General features: G+C 40.5%; 1 protein-coding gene across 1 annotated transcript; it reads left to right on the top strand.

Annotated features, from left to right (window-relative positions):
• The first annotated feature begins 1,662 nt into the window (after positions 1-1,662).
• Positions 1,663-14,516, top strand: LOC104152166 (solute carrier family 2, facilitated glucose transporter member 11). The gene is made up of 12 exons (XM_068910702.1): positions 1,663-1,766; positions 3,337-3,435; positions 4,346-4,506; positions 5,601-5,725; positions 7,061-7,190; positions 7,337-7,485; positions 8,080-8,267; positions 9,341-9,451; positions 9,549-9,650; positions 10,748-10,823; positions 11,791-11,918; positions 12,246-14,516. The coding sequence occupies exons 1-12, from the start codon at positions 1,743-1,745 to the stop codon at positions 12,450-12,452; spliced, it is 1,500 nt and encodes a 499-aa protein (XP_068766803.1). The 5' UTR covers positions 1,663-1,742; the 3' UTR covers positions 12,453-14,516.
• The last annotated feature ends 1,540 nt before the right edge of the window (positions 14,517-16,056 follow it).

The following is a 16,056-nucleotide window of genomic DNA, read 5'->3' as shown; positions in this document are numbered from 1 at the left end:
TCACCACGCTAAAGAGAACATATTGAGGGAGCAGGAGGAGGGAATTGGCAGAATGTTCTGCCCGTTTATCAGTTCTTTAAGATCTGCGATTTCTAATAACTAACAATTCCTTTAGAACTGCAGTATTAGCAAGCTATAGGGAACTATAAAACACCTTAGCAGAGTTCCAAAAAAAAGTGATATATGATGGCTGGCTTTCGAATCAGTGCACAGGGCAGAAGAAAAAGCCATGAGCCACTTCTCACTGCACTTGACTCTTTTAGAGAAAAAAGAACAGTGAAAGTCTCTTGAGCACAATTTTTTCTAAAATTGCTGATAAGGTGAAACAGTACCATGCTATACAGTCAACTGCAGCTCCGAATCACAAGAAAGTCCCAAAAATATAACAGAAATTACATTGCAAGCTGGTGGAATTTGCTGCTATTTGAGACCCTCACCAATTATTTTGCAAGGAGTGTAGCAATCATTATCACATAAAAATCCCCTACACTTTCATACAATTTCAGAAAAATCGTTATAGAATAAAAAAGAAATATTAAAATCTTAAACCAAAAGAAGAATGAGTTAATAGCTACGCAACTTGAACTTCTGTACAGCCAAAATGTTACAATTGTTTGTGTTAAAGAGAAAACACAAAAATGCTGAATCACTCCAAATGCCATTGCAAGCCAGAAAAAACAGCATTTGCTATGCAATTATATAGGCAATAGCTGGAATTACACAAGTAACAAACCAAGGTTTTGTTATTAACATGTATTTCTCCTAATTTCTTTAGACTCAAAGTATTTGCACTAAACCCCTCTGTAAATAATTGCATTCTGTGTTTCATGGACTGAAAGTACAAGTCTCAAGGGTGAGCTCAGACATGTACCAAGAGTACATCTCCATCATCTGCCCCCCACCCCAAGGCCTTGGAGGTGGGGAGAAAGTCCCCTGGCATGAGTAGGAGCAGGCAGAAGACTTTGAAAGCAGGAATTGTGAGTGAGTGAGCAGGTTTTACAGGTACTGATCATTTTGGAGTGGAGCCTTCATGACCAGATGCTATATCCCCAAAGCCTTTGCCAGAGCACAATCTCCCTTACCTTGTCACATCTCCTGGCCTACAAACACCCCCCTAACACTCGGACATGAAATATCCATCCCTAGTGTCTATCTGACACATTAACTCAGAACAGCCGAATCAAGCTTTGAAATTTCCTACTTGTACTTCAAGCCCAACAGAGCTGCGTGCCTATTTTTCAGCAAATAAATGATATTTACTTATTTACTGTACTAACCAATCTAAAACACAACAATACATTTTTACTTCATAATAAACACCAGTATCTAAACCTTATACCAGGTGCCTTTTTGCTTTGTGCAGGTTGCAGCAGAGATACTCCTCAGCTTATATCAGAAAAGTAAAGTATTTTACTGTAGCAGAAAAACTGATTTTTTGCCTGAGCTATTCTCCTTTCCCTTTCCAAACCCTAACTAGCCTGTAGATGCAAACTTCCTCTACTTTGAAACCTCTCTGCTTGCAGACTGGACTAGATGCAATTATTTCCTGAAATATTTAATCCAGCAGTGTTAACTTTGTCCAGTTGCAGTAAATATAAGACAGTAAAGACAAAATAGTAAAAATTTAACTCTCGCCCCTGGAGCCAGCTGCCCATTGCCACACCAGCAGGCAGGAGACAGAGAAGGAAACCTGTGACGACAACGACATATCACACACTGGATAATCAGCCCCTTAGCCAGAGATGGCCGGCTTCCTCTCAGACCTGGTAAGTACCTGGTGGGGTATTTACAGCTGTGGTATTTTTGTACACCAGCAGTGCTTCAAAGAAAACAAAATCAGTATCTCAGTAAAAATAACAAGGCTCTTATTCACTAACAGCCTCTCAGAAGTGGTCCTGCCCACCATTTTGAGGTATTACAGATGTTTGCACTTCGTGTGCTCTCTCATCCATCTTAGCCACATTTTAACCAATACTTTAACATTTCTTAAACATTTTTCTTTACAGAAAAACATAGATTTGCTTGGCTTGCATGCTATAAAAATAGTTTTGTTAAACATTTCACTAATTATTTAGTGCCAGAGATGGCAGGCAGAGAAGGCAGGAAACAGGGCTGGCCGCTTGAGAAGGATGTTTGTGGGTGCCTGCAGCAACCATGTCCTTGCTATGGCCGAGTCCTCAACTCAGAGCTGCTGCCTTACACATGAGCAAGACACCTCCTGTTAGGACAGCACCTCTTTGAGGAAAAGCATCTCCCTGCTCCTGCTGGGCATTCTTGGCCTCTAATCTAGGGAAGAGGAATATGGCAAGGCATCTTTGAAAAGCTGCTAATTCTTTCATTCATTCACAGTATATTCAGTGTGTCTTGTTGCAAAGGCTGCTGTAGTGTAATAAGTCTTAAGAATAGTTTCACTGTGTGTTTTTTGGATCTGTAATCAACTGGAAAAAAAATCACAGAATGTGATGCCTGCTCTCAAAGCTCCCAAGAGATTAAGATCTCATGTTACTTGATACAGACAGGAGGAGAAGGAGTTCAGAACTGCCCATGGTAATAAGAGGCAGATCTGTCAGAAAAGACAGACACCTTTCTGCTCCTGCAGAGATGGAGTAAAACCAGTGCAGAATGGAGCTTCTGGCCCAGAACTGTTCTCCCTGTTATTCCCTCCTCTCTATCTAGGTAAAAAACATGGTTTTCCAAAGGGCTGCCACACTGAGAGCAATCTGAGGGGAAAAACATACTTCAGGCTACATCAATGTGGTTGTTGGATCATTTCAGATTTCTTTTTGAATTTTCAGCTGCTATGAGCAATTTCCAGAGGCTTTGCCACAAAACTTGAGTTGAGGGATCACTGCCCACTATCACTGCCCACTACTCAAGGCTACGATGGGTAGCCAGCAGAGCACCTGCTCTTTCAGTTAAGACAGGAAAGGTCTTTCAGGTACAAATGGCCTTGGTATCTATTGTTGCCATAGGTCTGAGTTGCAGATAGCACAGCCACTATCCAGATCACAGAGAGGAGAGTAAGACTTCCCTCTCCAAAACACTCTCAGATGTATTAGTCCTGGAGTGTGGAATGACCTTCATTTTACTACTCTGTTGACTGATGGCCAAGAAGGGGAGGGAAATGTAACGGTTTCCAAACAGATGCCTGAATTTCCTTGTGCTGGATGTAGGGAAATCACAGGAGGATGTATTCCTCACACCGGGCAAGCAGAGGGAACATGCCTATCTGAAAATTACTTGAACAAATGAGATGTTTCTGGAGAATGAAAGACATATTTAAGGAACAGCCTGATGTGACCATAAGCTTCAGGAGATTTTGTTCTACCTCTGCAGGCACAGTACCAGGGGCTCTTTCAAATGATTCCTGTCCTGGGGATTGGTGGAACATTCCAGATTGGTTTTCAAATTTCTACAATCACCTACATGTCTCAGGTAGGCAAAGACTCACATGGCACATTGGTTACAGGTGGCACTGAGCCTACATCCCTGCTTGAGGATGCTCCTCTCTGGCAGTCAGTAAAGGTTTAATTACAGTATTCTCCTCTTATGATTCTTTCCCCTTATGACGTTACCCTGTAAGGCAGAGCACATCAAAGTAGAGAAAACAAAAGAGAAGAGAGAGACCTGCAACTTGTTGTTGATAGAACTGTTCCTCAGAAGAAACATACTGACTGGGGTGGAATTTGTCTCCCCTAAATTAAGATCACACTACATATGCCTACTTCAGTGGTATCATTTGATAGTCTTGTAGTCTACCTATTGTCACGTAGGGTAGACAAATACAACAATCAGGCGAACCATGCTCTAGGAGAATGTTTATTTCCCCCCACTGATCACAGTTAAAACTCCTAATATATTTCCATTGAAGAAGCTGGGGCTTTGGGAGAAGACACTATTATTAAGTAGAAATCCCCTTACAGCAAAAGTGGTATTTTCAGGCTTCAGAGCAGTTAAGTTCTGAGTGAGGAAGTATCCAGGGAATGGCACCGAACAGGCATTGTACAATCTAGCAGCATTGGCCTGTTTCTGAGAGAAACATGTCAGAGAGAAAAAAACGTAAAATGCATTTGCAGAACTCCATAGGGAAGTTGATGCTGTTCTTCACTACAAGTCCATGCCTCAGTTTCTCATATTTAAAGAATAATAAAACAAAGAATGAACTAATTTTAACGGCAAAATGAAAATACCATATTCTATTACACTATGTCTATTAACAAACACTTCTAGCATCTATCTGAAGTGGTAACTTTGGCTGAAGCAATGAAACTATGTTCTAAATAGAATAAAATACATGCACTGGAGTCACAGTTATTCTTAATGAAAATTCTTTCCTCTTTCTCAGCACGTTAAGGCTTTCATTAATGAAACTTGGTTGGAACGATATGGCTACCCCATCCATCAGGATAACCTCTTGTTTCTGTGGTCTTTCATTGTGTCCATCACTGGTATAGGAGGTCTCTTGGGTTCTTCAGGAAGTAGATACTTGACTGTCAAGTACGGCAAGTATGTATGTTTCAAGACAATTTGTCAATCAAACATTGACTAAAAGAAATGACGGTTGAGGTTTTTGAACGTGAGGCAGACTTTTAGGATTCCAAAGCATAAACCGCATAGCTCTGTGAAAGTACTGATCAGTCTTCAACCAGATAAGACATACTAAGAAATGAGAAAATAGCCACCTTTAGAATAATGAAATATAGTACCACTTCCCTCACACTGTCTCTCTTCTCTTCTATGACAGGTTACACCTACATAGTGCAAAAGACAAATAACTACATATGTCCACAGCTTCATCATGGCTGTAATATAGCCTGCTTGGCAGTGGTGTCAACAGATTTTGCTGCATCTTCGCCTTGTCCTGTAGCACTGGCTGATTAATTGTACTGCCAACCTGTCACACCAGATGCAGTTACTGAGGCTGGGCTATTATCAGAGAGGAGGAAGGGCAGCCTCTTGGCTGAAGGCAGAACGGGTCTCTTGGAGGTGCTACTCACAATTTAGCAGCACTGAGAAGTTCCAAAGTGCTAAATCAATGTGCTTCATGCATGGATTTTCAAGTACAGAAAAGCCTGAAGACTTTTCTCATCTACAGAGCCCAGAAGTGTTGCCAGACTCTCAGGTCTAGCTGTGTGTCAAGCCACACCCTGAGTCTTTCTACACACTATTTGCCTTTCTCATCCCACTGTCCCTGGTTTACATGGGAAAGAAACTTTGGCATATGAGCCAGAAGGGAGGCGGCATGGTCTGGCAGGTCCTGTCCTAGAAATCAAGGGACTGGCACACACTTGCTATGGAATCTAGAAGTGGCCTCAACTTTTCCAAGGGCCTTTCTCTGCTACCACAAAATAATATCTTTGGCTCTAGTGGATTCTTCCTATTCGTATTCTAAGCTAGCTGGCTGACAACAGTATCATTCTGTGTTATGAAGGAGACAAAGAGCCAATAGTATGAGAAGGGCATAGCAGAGCTTATTTTGCCCTGGACCATTTGACAAAGCTAGCAAGATAATTTCACCCAGAACATCTGACAAGCCAGGAGTTTAAGTACCATTTCCTTCCTGATTTACAAAAATTCCTCTTACTTTCTTGCACTTACAGAAGGAAATGTCTCCTCTGCAACAATATGCTGATGATAGCAGCAGCATTTATCATGGGCTGCAGTAAAATAGCCCGATCCTTTGAGATGATTCTAATTGGACGCTTCATGTGCGGCATAAGTGCAGGTAAGTGATTTCTCCTACAAGTCAGCAGGAATTTCCTTCACTTTCCCAAAATGTTTTGTTTCTACTCAAAGTAAAATAACCCTTCACTAAGAAAATAAAATCTTAAAATTCTCAGATGATCTTTCATAACAAATAGCAACAAATTTTATTCTGATTCTGTATGTACTTCAAAAACGTTCTACAGCGGTATTCAACCTGCTTCAAGCACTAATCTTTGGTGTTAACACAAAGAGCTGGGCATAATCAAGCAAAATCATGCCTGGCAGGTAGTCCAGATGGCAGTGAAAACATGCTGTGCTAGTATCAGTGTGTCTTGTATTTCTCTTACACAAAAGGTTGCTTTCCGCTCAGTTTTGGATGGGGAGTCACAGGGATGACTATTTTAACTTATTTAATTATAAATTATGTCTGTTTTTCAAATAAACAGATTTTGTACATTGCTTCTCTCATATATAGTTGTAGTGAAGAACAATATTCTTTTGAGAACTATTCACCCGCAGGGGCCCTGCAATGACCTAGAACCTGTGTCCTCCCTCATGCAAAGATCTAATTTTTGTTAATGAGATTGCCTATCTCCATCACTTTGCCTTCACAAAAAGCCATGGGAAGAACATGTTGCTTTCAAATCAGATAAAAGGGGCTGTGACAACCATATGAGAGAAAATTTCTTGTTCCTTGACTAGTTTTCAGAAAGTCTGGGTTACTAAGTGTTTCACTAATAGCTACAAATATTGACTCTGCCTGAAATGATCAAAATTGTTGCTGGATAGTGGAAAATAAATACTAGTGTCTACCTCAAATAATGTAGCATTCAACTTTAATTCCCTGAAAGTAGGCACATGGCACTGTATATTTCAATTTAGTAGGGGTGTTCCACACCAACTCTTCTACAATGAAAAACACCAAGATCTTGAGTGTCCTGGAGTTAATAAAAGAAAAGACTGAGTTCACATGGGTTAACTACAACTAAATTAAATATTACTACAGGATGTTCAGTTATTCAGCTCTTGCATACTCTGTTTAAAATATGCTAAGGCTCACAAGAGACATGATGATGAGGCTGTACCCCAAAGGGAAAACTCTATGTTTCTTAAGAACGGGAAACTGCACTGTGCAAAGAAAGAAGACAGGAACTGAACAGTTTTGTAGAAAAGGTTAGAAAATCTGGTACTGAAAAACTTCATACCTGGGTTTAGTTATGAGAAACCTTTCAGTGCATGAGGCAGCTATATTCTGTACTGCTTAACTAGCTCTATGCAATTTTATTTCATATTTATTTCAAATGGTTACAAATGTCTTCTTTCTTCTCTCCCATAATTCCCTCCTCATCTCAAGGTCTGTGTGTTCCTCTACATCATCAATATGTTGGGGAAATTTCCCCTAGGAAGCTACGTGGATTTGCAAACTCTACTGCCTCTTTCTTTTGGTCACTGGGAAAAGCCGTAGGGCAAATTGTAGGACAAAGGTATAATACAATTCATTTCCCACCCAATTCATTTCTGGATCCCCTCTACCTTTTGTTTCATCCTCTGCTTTTCTATCTATTCCTTTTTGTCCTCAAAAACCAACTCAATGAACTTTTATTCTACACACGTGTTTTATCCACTCCAGGGAGCTGCTGGGCAGTCAGTCCCTGTGGCCCATCCTGATGGCCTCCTGCGGAATTCCAGCACTAGTCCAGCTGGTCACCCTGCCCTTCTTCCCTGAGTCCCCACCATATCTCCTCATGCAAAAAGGAGACCAGGAAGGCTGCAAGAAAGGTAACAGAGGGCTCCAACTTCCTGTTCCTCACTTGGAGTTCGATTGGTTTGTGACGTTTGCTCTCCCCATGTGGAAAAAAGTAAATGAGATAAAGTTTTCTCCCTGCTCACTTCTAAGATGACTCTCTAAGAACCTACTAAGTATATTTTGCTATAGTCCCCAGTAGAACATAAAACTATTTCTTGCTGCAGTTCTATACTACAAAATCATTTGTTTTCAGCTGACACTACCAGAACAGTCAGTTTGATGGAGTAATGCCAAATAGCTGTTTGCACAGCAGGTCTCCACGGGGCACCACTGAGCTCTGGTTGTTGGCTGTGCACCCTGCTCACACCCTGATAAGGGGAGGAAAGTGGGCCCATGGCCAGGGAGGCAGTCATCATGCACACCTCTAGGCCCCTCTGTCTGAACAGGCTGTGCAAGAGGACCAGAGCTCTGGAACACACTATAGGACACCATGGCCTACACCACAGACACAGCCCATGGATGTCTGTACTGACAGATTCATGCATCAGCTCCTCAATAAACTCCTTAGTCAACAAACAATAGAGATGAATTAACATGGCAGATATCGCTCTCCTTCTCCTCCACAGCCATAAGGCAGCTTTGGGGTGAAGGCCATCACCAAGCAGAGATTGATGACATCATGAAAGAGAAGGCAACAATGAAAAACACCAAGATCTTGAGTGTCCTGGAGTTAATAAAAGAACCGTCTTTCCGTTGGCAGCTGTACATGTTAGCTACTGTGACAGCCACAGTTCAGCTATGTGGCATCAATGCAGTTGAGTGTATTTCCCCTTTAAAGCCTCAAAAAACTTATTGACAATCTTAAATGAGATGTCATGGCTCCCAGGAGCCCCCTCATTTTCCTCAGGCTTCTTCCAGCTACCACTTTCTGACAGCTAACTCCCTTTCAGGGCAGAAGCAACAGTCTGCAGGCCTTAGCTCCCCATGTGACATCCCTTTTGCACTGCTCTTGGCCCTTGCTGGAGTTACCTTTCCCAGTAGTTAGGCTTATGTTACAGCCATTTTTGGCAGCTGTAGTAATGTAAAAGGAGCAGAACCTGCTCCTACAGATGAGCCCTGCCTACACTGGCAAAATCTACAGTGCAGTTTCTTACTGCTCCCTGCAGCTGCTGCCATTTGGCCCGTGACTTTTAGCATTCTAAGGCACACACTTCTGCTGGGATGGTAGTATGCTCACTCTAACTTCAAAGCTAATCAAGGAGCATGCTTACTGTTCTGCAGTTCTCTCCATCTTCCTCACATCAGCACTCCTCTAGGATCATTTTGGAGCCACAGCTTTACAACTGTCTGCCTGATTCTTCCCTCTCTAACATAGTAAGGCAACATCTGTAAAAAAAAATAAAGAGCTGAGTGTAACACAGCCTGAACTGGAACCTTTATCACCTCAGCACATCTCCAAAGAGTAGCAAGTATACTTGAAAAAGAAAGGATGCTTGTTTTACCCCTACATGACTCCATAAGCCATGCTCTTCTGTCTTGGGAAAGAAAAGTATTTCTTAGAGTGATTTTTTTTAGGATGTGCTCCAGAAGTGATAATTTACTCTTTCTGAAAGCACCAATATCAGGTCTCTGCAGACCTAATTACACTGTAGCAGCTGAAGGTCCTTTTATCACAGCATTTATCTTTTATCAAACTAACTAAATAATAATATTTTACAATGTTTCTGTCTGCCAATAAGGTGGATACTACAAAGAGTGCAGAAGTCTAGCTCGCTCCAAAGCTGAGCAGCACGTTCCTTGGTTAGTAGCTCCTATATGGGGCAGTGTCACACAGGTATGGGTAAGGGGTCATTTACTTTGTTCTCTTACTGTTTTTTTTTTCCCTAGATCTATTTTTATACTTTTGAAGTCCTCCAGGCAGCTGGGTTTGATGAAAGAATGATCTCTTATATGTCCCTCTCTGTTGGACTCTCTGAACTCTTAGCTACTGTAGTCTGTGTAAGTCATATTACTGTGGGAATGGGTCAGATTTTGCTCTTCTGTCTCCAGTCTGTGAATCTGATTGATTGGTATAAGTGTGATTTCTGTCCCTCAGAGCTCCATTATTGAGCGATTGGGCAGGAAGACGCTCATGTCAGGAGGCTACTGGATCATGGGTTTACTGCTAGCTGGTATCACAATGACTCTCTCCCTACAGGTAAGGAAGCTCTTCTCATGGCAGATCTCTTTATCAATTGTATTTCTAGCCTCTGCTCACAGGTAGGACCATGCTACTAAGGAAAGAAAGTGAGGCTTGGAAGTTCCAAAATAACTGTGGTGCTAATGGCTTACCCTCTTGGGACAGGTGGAGGGGAATAATACGAAGAGCAAGTTTGTACATAGGCCTAAACCTCTCTCACTAAGTACTCTCTGTACTTCTGCCTCCCTTTTGACATGACCCAGTGAACTCAGCAAGGAGTACATAAAGCACTGGGAGTCGAGCACTGATTCCTGATTTCATTAGGCTGGTCAGCACAGGTCAAAAGACAGTCAAAGGAAAACTGTCTTTTTCATTTGTGCAGTTCTTAACATGATAAGTGACACAATAAAGAAAACAAGACTCCTTGCATCAGTTAATTTGAATTTTAATTTTAGTGTAGACACTGGGAATTGACATATTTGTTCACAGACCGGAGACAATCTGCCAGTTCCTCTCTATAGTAGTGTGTCATTTCTGCAGCTTCTTCAGGAGCAAGTTCTTTGGGTTACTAGCATTCATCCAGGAGCTACTCTATAGACATTACTGCAAAATTACCCTGGAAGCAAGGTGACAATAGACTTGCATTGCTGTTTCATTCACAAAAGATCTCAAACATATGAGAGAGAAATCCTTTCCTAAGGAATCAAGCCTTATATATTTTTGACTAAGGTTGAGGAAGGTTCCTTTTCAAGAGAAGTTATCAAAGATATTGCCTAACAAAAGCAAAGAAAGATATGATTTGGCCTTTCCCATATTTCTAAGGGTTGTGGGGAGCAACGGCATGAAAGAGGAGGATGGACAGTGGAAAAGTACTATTCAGGCAACTGTTAATTGAAGGCTTCCAAGCTTGACAGCTGCTCTGCACTAGCAAACCTGCTTCTCTGCTCACCCGACAAAAACCTCACTGTTCCATCCACAGGAAATAGCACTCATATTTCCATGCCAGTTCCTACACACCAGATTTTTTCTTGAGGTGACAATGCTGGAAAACAAGAAACATTTCTCCTCTGCAATCACTAACAGATATCATCCAGAAGTTTGTTTTTTTTCCCCAGGACTGGTATTTCTGGATGCCATACTGCAGCCTTTGTCTGATTATCTTGTTTGTAGTCGTCTTTGGAGTTGGGCCAGGTGAGTACTTCATTCAAAAGAAATAAGGGAACCAAGTCATGTGAGCTTATTAATATGGCTGGGAAAATATTGCAAAATAGTGCATAAACATTTAGCATGAACAATTCCATTTCATCTAGTCTTGTAGCCATTTAAACATCGTGGGTCCAGTCATCAGCTAGAAACTTCAGTGTCATCAGGTTTGGGTTTTGCTAGCAAGAGACTGAGAGACTGAAGAAGGAAGACAGCAAAAAGTACTCACTGGAAAAAATACAGAAAAAATAGAGCAAAACTAGATAGGTAAAAGATTTTTTTAGAAATACTAAAAAAAAAGAAAGAGAAAGAAAAGTGAGAATTGTTTTAAATTCAGCATTGTATAACTTTACATCTTATCCCCCATGGACAGTAGTGCAGAGGGTCTGCTTTAAAGTGGTTCTTTTCCTAATATATTCTACCTGCTTCTCTTTAGTTTAAAAAAGCCCATTTGTTCTAAAATGTTTCCTTTCCCATATGTCAAGGTTGAATTGCTTTCCTAACACAAAGCTGTTGTAGAAGTCCTGGGACTTTGAAACATAACTGATATGCCCAGGAAGTGAATCCAGGAAGATCATCCATTGGTGACCTAACAGTATCACATGGGGAATTCTTATTTAGTAATAAGAATTGTTATGCCATCCTTATGCAGCATTTTTCATGATAAGATGTCTTCTACAGACTTAAGACTTCTACAAGTGTTAACTACTTAATTCTTGAACTTCCTCAATTAATTTATTTGAATAAATTACCATTTTAAGAAGCTGCTGTTTAGCAGTTTAGAAGATGCTGCAGATATTTCCTCTTCTAAAACACAGCAACATATTCAAGTATTTTGAATGCCAGTCCATGACAGTAGTCTATCTGTTGACTATGAAAAGGTAAAACTCAATCCAAATGTTCAAATCAAACATGTTGACAAGTAATAATAATTCTTATTCCTCTTTCCTTTCAGCTGGTGCCACAGTTTCCATTAGGGTTGAAATCTTTAAGCTATCATGCAGACCACCTGCCTTTGTGATCAGTGCAGCTCTCAACTGGCTGGGAGTCTTTGTGATTGGAACAGCCTTCCCATTCATTGTGGTGAGTGACTTTACCTGGGACAATCCTCACTACGCTAAGCTCCAGAGCTGGCCACAGGAGCAGGAAGAAGAAAGGCAGGAGATGACGATGCCGTGTCAGTCTAGAGTAGTCTTGTCACCTGTTCTCCTGAGTCCACTGTCACAACTGAAGGGTCCAGATTTGCCCAAGGCACTGATTCAGACTCAAATATTTGTCAAAGTCCAAAATGCAAAAAAACTCTTAGCAAGTTCAAACTACTTAGGGACACAAAACACAAAACTTCCCTAAAGAAAGTGACAAATCAAAAGATATGCTCATCTCAGTCTCTTATTTTGTTCTTCCCTGCAGGAGAGACTCCAGCAGTTCTGCTTCCTCATCTTTATGGGGGTGCTTTTCACTTCAGGGATAATAATCCACCTGTTCCTTCCAGAAACAAAAGGAAAGTCAATCATGGAAATCACAGAAGAATTCAACAGGTTAAACTTTAAGAAGAGGTGTGTTCCAGCAACTCCAAATCATGTCACTGAGGATTATACCTTCTGCACCAGGCTTTGACTGGCCATTAGGGGGAGTCCGGCTTTCTTAAAAGGAAGAAAAAAAAGACATCTGTCATTTCCTGACTTACAAGCCAGTTCAAATGATTGTCAGTTTTCTTATCTATCACTTAAAAGGTTTTCATTTTGCCAAAACAGCACATGTTTCTCAAGCACTCCGCTCTGGACAGTATGGAAGAGAATGATGTTCGATACTAGCATCGGCTTAATTTGCTGAGTGTAAATCTCCTTTATAACAGGGCAATTAATACACACTGAAACTATGTTTAGAATTTATGAACACGCTGCTGGCCACAGAGGAAGGGAAGACCTGTGATCCCCTTTCTGTCTGCGATTTATGTGTGTTTTTACAACGCTGGGATGAGAATAGTGGAGTTCTTGGCTTGCTGTCGATGGCTAGGGTTCAATCCATGACAGATTGAAGAAAAAATTCAGTGGAATAGGAGAGAAATTCTTTGTCTCTTTAGACTCAAATCAATAGTCAAAGCTTGCCAGGTTTCTCTGCATAAGGTCATGTTTTCTTTCTGTTGTTTCTCGTTTGTCAGACTTCAACCCATTGGGATTGAAATTGTCCACGTTAGCAGCCCTCCGCAGTTTGATTTTATACTTTATATTAACTTTTTGATAGAACAGTTTAGTCATTTGGTTCTAAGCTCAGACTTGTTCATAAAGAATTATGGGTAAAACGTTCCTACACAACTCTTCTGAAAGGCTTGTTTCAGTAGCAATACAGCTAAAGGACTCGTGGGTGAAATCCAGCTGCCAAGAAATAGAGAGACCTACAGTTATTTTCAGATCTTTGTTTTGTCTTGCCCAGCACCATCTTCAGCCTGTGTCTTCCTCCCAGGATCACATAACCCATAGCTATCTTACGGGCTTTGAATGTCATAACAATTTAACTGCTTCTTTCTGCTATCGCTTTGTGTGACTTTTGGCTAGCCAGACCCAGGTTAACCCAGAACTGCCCCAGACTGGAATTCTTGACTGTATCAGAATATCTGTTGCTTTTCAGTCTGTACAACATCTTCATGTAGCAGACTGCCAGCAAAAGCTAAGTCATGTCCTCTGGATACATGGAGGACCTCTTTTTGGGGTGTATTGCTCTGTCATGACTAGGAAGTGATCCCATATCCTCATATTTCAGGGATGTGCAATCAGTACCAACTGTTCATTTAGTGTCCAGTGCAGCATAGTTACTGACTGACAGCTGTAGAGATGACTGTAAATATTTTATGCCCTGAATACTTTGTCAGATCCATACAGCCAGAGATTTACAGTGAAAGTGGGAAATAACGCTAACATAAGGGACTTCTAAGGCACTCATTTTAGCATTTCCAACAACAATTTATGGTTTAATCAACAGTCCCTCATAGGAATTCTGCCAATTTTTGCAAATGTCTAGCGTGCACAAAGATAAGGACTAAAGTGAGAGAATATGTTAAACCTATCATATGCATGTTTTCTAACTTCCACATATAGCACCGCAAACTATTCCAAATGATTGCAGTTGTAGGAATGGATGCAATATAACATTCCATGCTGAGCTATGATCAACATCTGTGCCTGTGTTCACATCCTGCAGGCCTTCAAACTGCAAATGATCTTTAAGGCAATCTGAAAATCAGTTCCTAATTCTTCCTCTTCCTGCTGTATACAGTTAAAAGTAAAAATTGTTTATGAGCCTTATAGGATAGCATGATCTTATAAAGTATCACAGGGATTCATTTCACCAGAGACTTTTTTTGCAACACACAAGCTCGCAGGACTTTGCTTTTCTTTAGAAAGTGTCTAATTTTCTGCACATTTCTCTTTGTTAATGGGAGTTTTATATGGTCCTAGTAGCAAAGTGGTACTTATATTAACAAGAACATGGAAAATACTAGGGCTCACAGTGGAGCTCAACATACAAATTAAAAACGAAGTACCAGACTTTCACAGTAAAATACATATTTTTATTTGTGATATTATTTTGACTGCCACACTTACTTCAACTCATATGAGGCTATTTAAAATATGAATTCAATTGTTCATCTTAACTGTTGCTTATTTCTAACTGGAAATATTACATAATAAAAATGGCAGATTAATTCATCATAAAACTTCTGGCCTCCATGAATGTGTCTTTCCCAACATCAAGACCTTCCTAAGGGACACCTGGCTAGGAAAAAATCACTCCCTCTTTGGTGTGCACACCCTTCCATTATTGGGGTTTTCCACTATTCCTGTCTTCAGGATTGAGGGACACTTAAGACCTACCAATAAAAGATAATCTACAAAACATGAAGAGTCTGTAAAGTCAAAAAAGGCCAGTTATTTTAAAGTGCTTCATATAACAATACGGTTAAAAATTACCAGCGATTTGGAGATAATTGCCAACATAGAAAGGAAATCTCAACTTTTGCAAAGCAGAATTCTCCTTTCCTAGTCAGTCGTTCTGAAAATATCCTTAATTCCATTGCAACAATACTCAAAGTCTTTGGAAATAGAAAAAGAATGGCATCATGTAGCATTGCTTGAGTGACTCATTTCTCTCATCTTAGTTATTCATTAGATGTTATCAGGAAAGCCTTCCCCGTAAGACCCTCACCAGGAAGTGAGCAGGTGACCTGTGGAACATTAATGGGACAACGAAGTGGAACAGCTATTTGGAACACAGGTCAACCTTTGTCTGTGCTCAGTGGAGCAAGGCCATATTCTGGTAACAGTCTGTTCAAAGGATGAAACAGCAAAAAGGATAGCATCAAATATACACAGCGAGATTATCTGCAGTACCTGGTATCACGTGACACAGTGGCTAGATATATTGACATTTCTGCTCACATATGTAAATCAGAGCAATTCAGGTCTCCTTTCCTGTTTTTGGGTCATAAGGACAATGAAAGTTGTCAAAAACCACCTAAAAGCATCCCAGAGTCTTCTGAAAAGGAATAATAATGACCATGGCATATCACTGATATTTCAGCGTACTGTGAATGGCCAGGCCAGTCCAGAGAGTCAGAGACCTGCATGCACTCTCAGAGGTGACAGCAACAAAGAAAAGGATAGTCATTCAGAAGCTATGGGAACAGTACATGAACGTTTTCTTTCAGAGACATCAGCTGATAGGTAAGATATATATCAAATGCTAACTCTACCTGAGGCAAACAAACCCTTAAAAACTGAATCAGTGAACTGCTGTCAGCTAGACATAAAAAGCACACCTCTGGGCTAGCTGGAAGGCGTAACATAGCCTTACATATTTGGTCACGTGACTGTAAGGTTGCAAGATAAATGACCAAATACCTGATGTTATGAGACTAACTGTCCCAGTCACAATTATGATTAAAGAATATCTGCAAGAAACTAGTTAGTACTAATTATGAATCTGCAGATCTAATAAAGGGGACCTCACCCCAGTGTAAGCAATAAAAGCACAGAAGCACTACAGTACTTAATCAACATAACTGCAAAAAACATTACAAGAGTATTAATTACCAAAAATAGGAACCTTAAAATTAAAGTACATAAGCAAAGACTAATAGTAACAATAAATATAATGTATAGTAAGTAGAAGTGGGTGAAACAGAACATAAGAAAACATGTGAAACAGGCAGTATTTGAGGAGG

Source organism: Struthio camelus, chromosome 17 (genome assembly GCF_040807025.1).
Source record: "Struthio camelus isolate bStrCam1 chromosome 17, bStrCam1.hap1, whole genome shotgun sequence".
Lineage (NCBI taxonomy): Eukaryota > Metazoa > Chordata > Aves > Struthioniformes > Struthionidae > Struthio > Struthio camelus.
Note: the sequence above shows the minus strand (reverse complement) of the source record. Positions and strands in the feature narration are given on the sequence as shown.

Bases quoted from the DNA above. Each gene is read 5' to 3' on its own strand.
- LOC104152166 (XM_068910702.1), top strand. From the start codon at position 1,743: ATGGCCGGCTTCCTCTCAGACCTG. The intron at 7,486-8,079 runs GTAACAGAGGGC...TCTCCTCCACAG, and splicing joins CCAGGAAGGCTGCAAGAAAG to CCATAAGGCAGCTTTGGGGT. The intron at 9,452-9,548 runs GTAAGTCATATT...TCTGTCCCTCAG, and splicing joins TCTTAGCTACTGTAGTCTGT to AGCTCCATTATTGAGCGATT.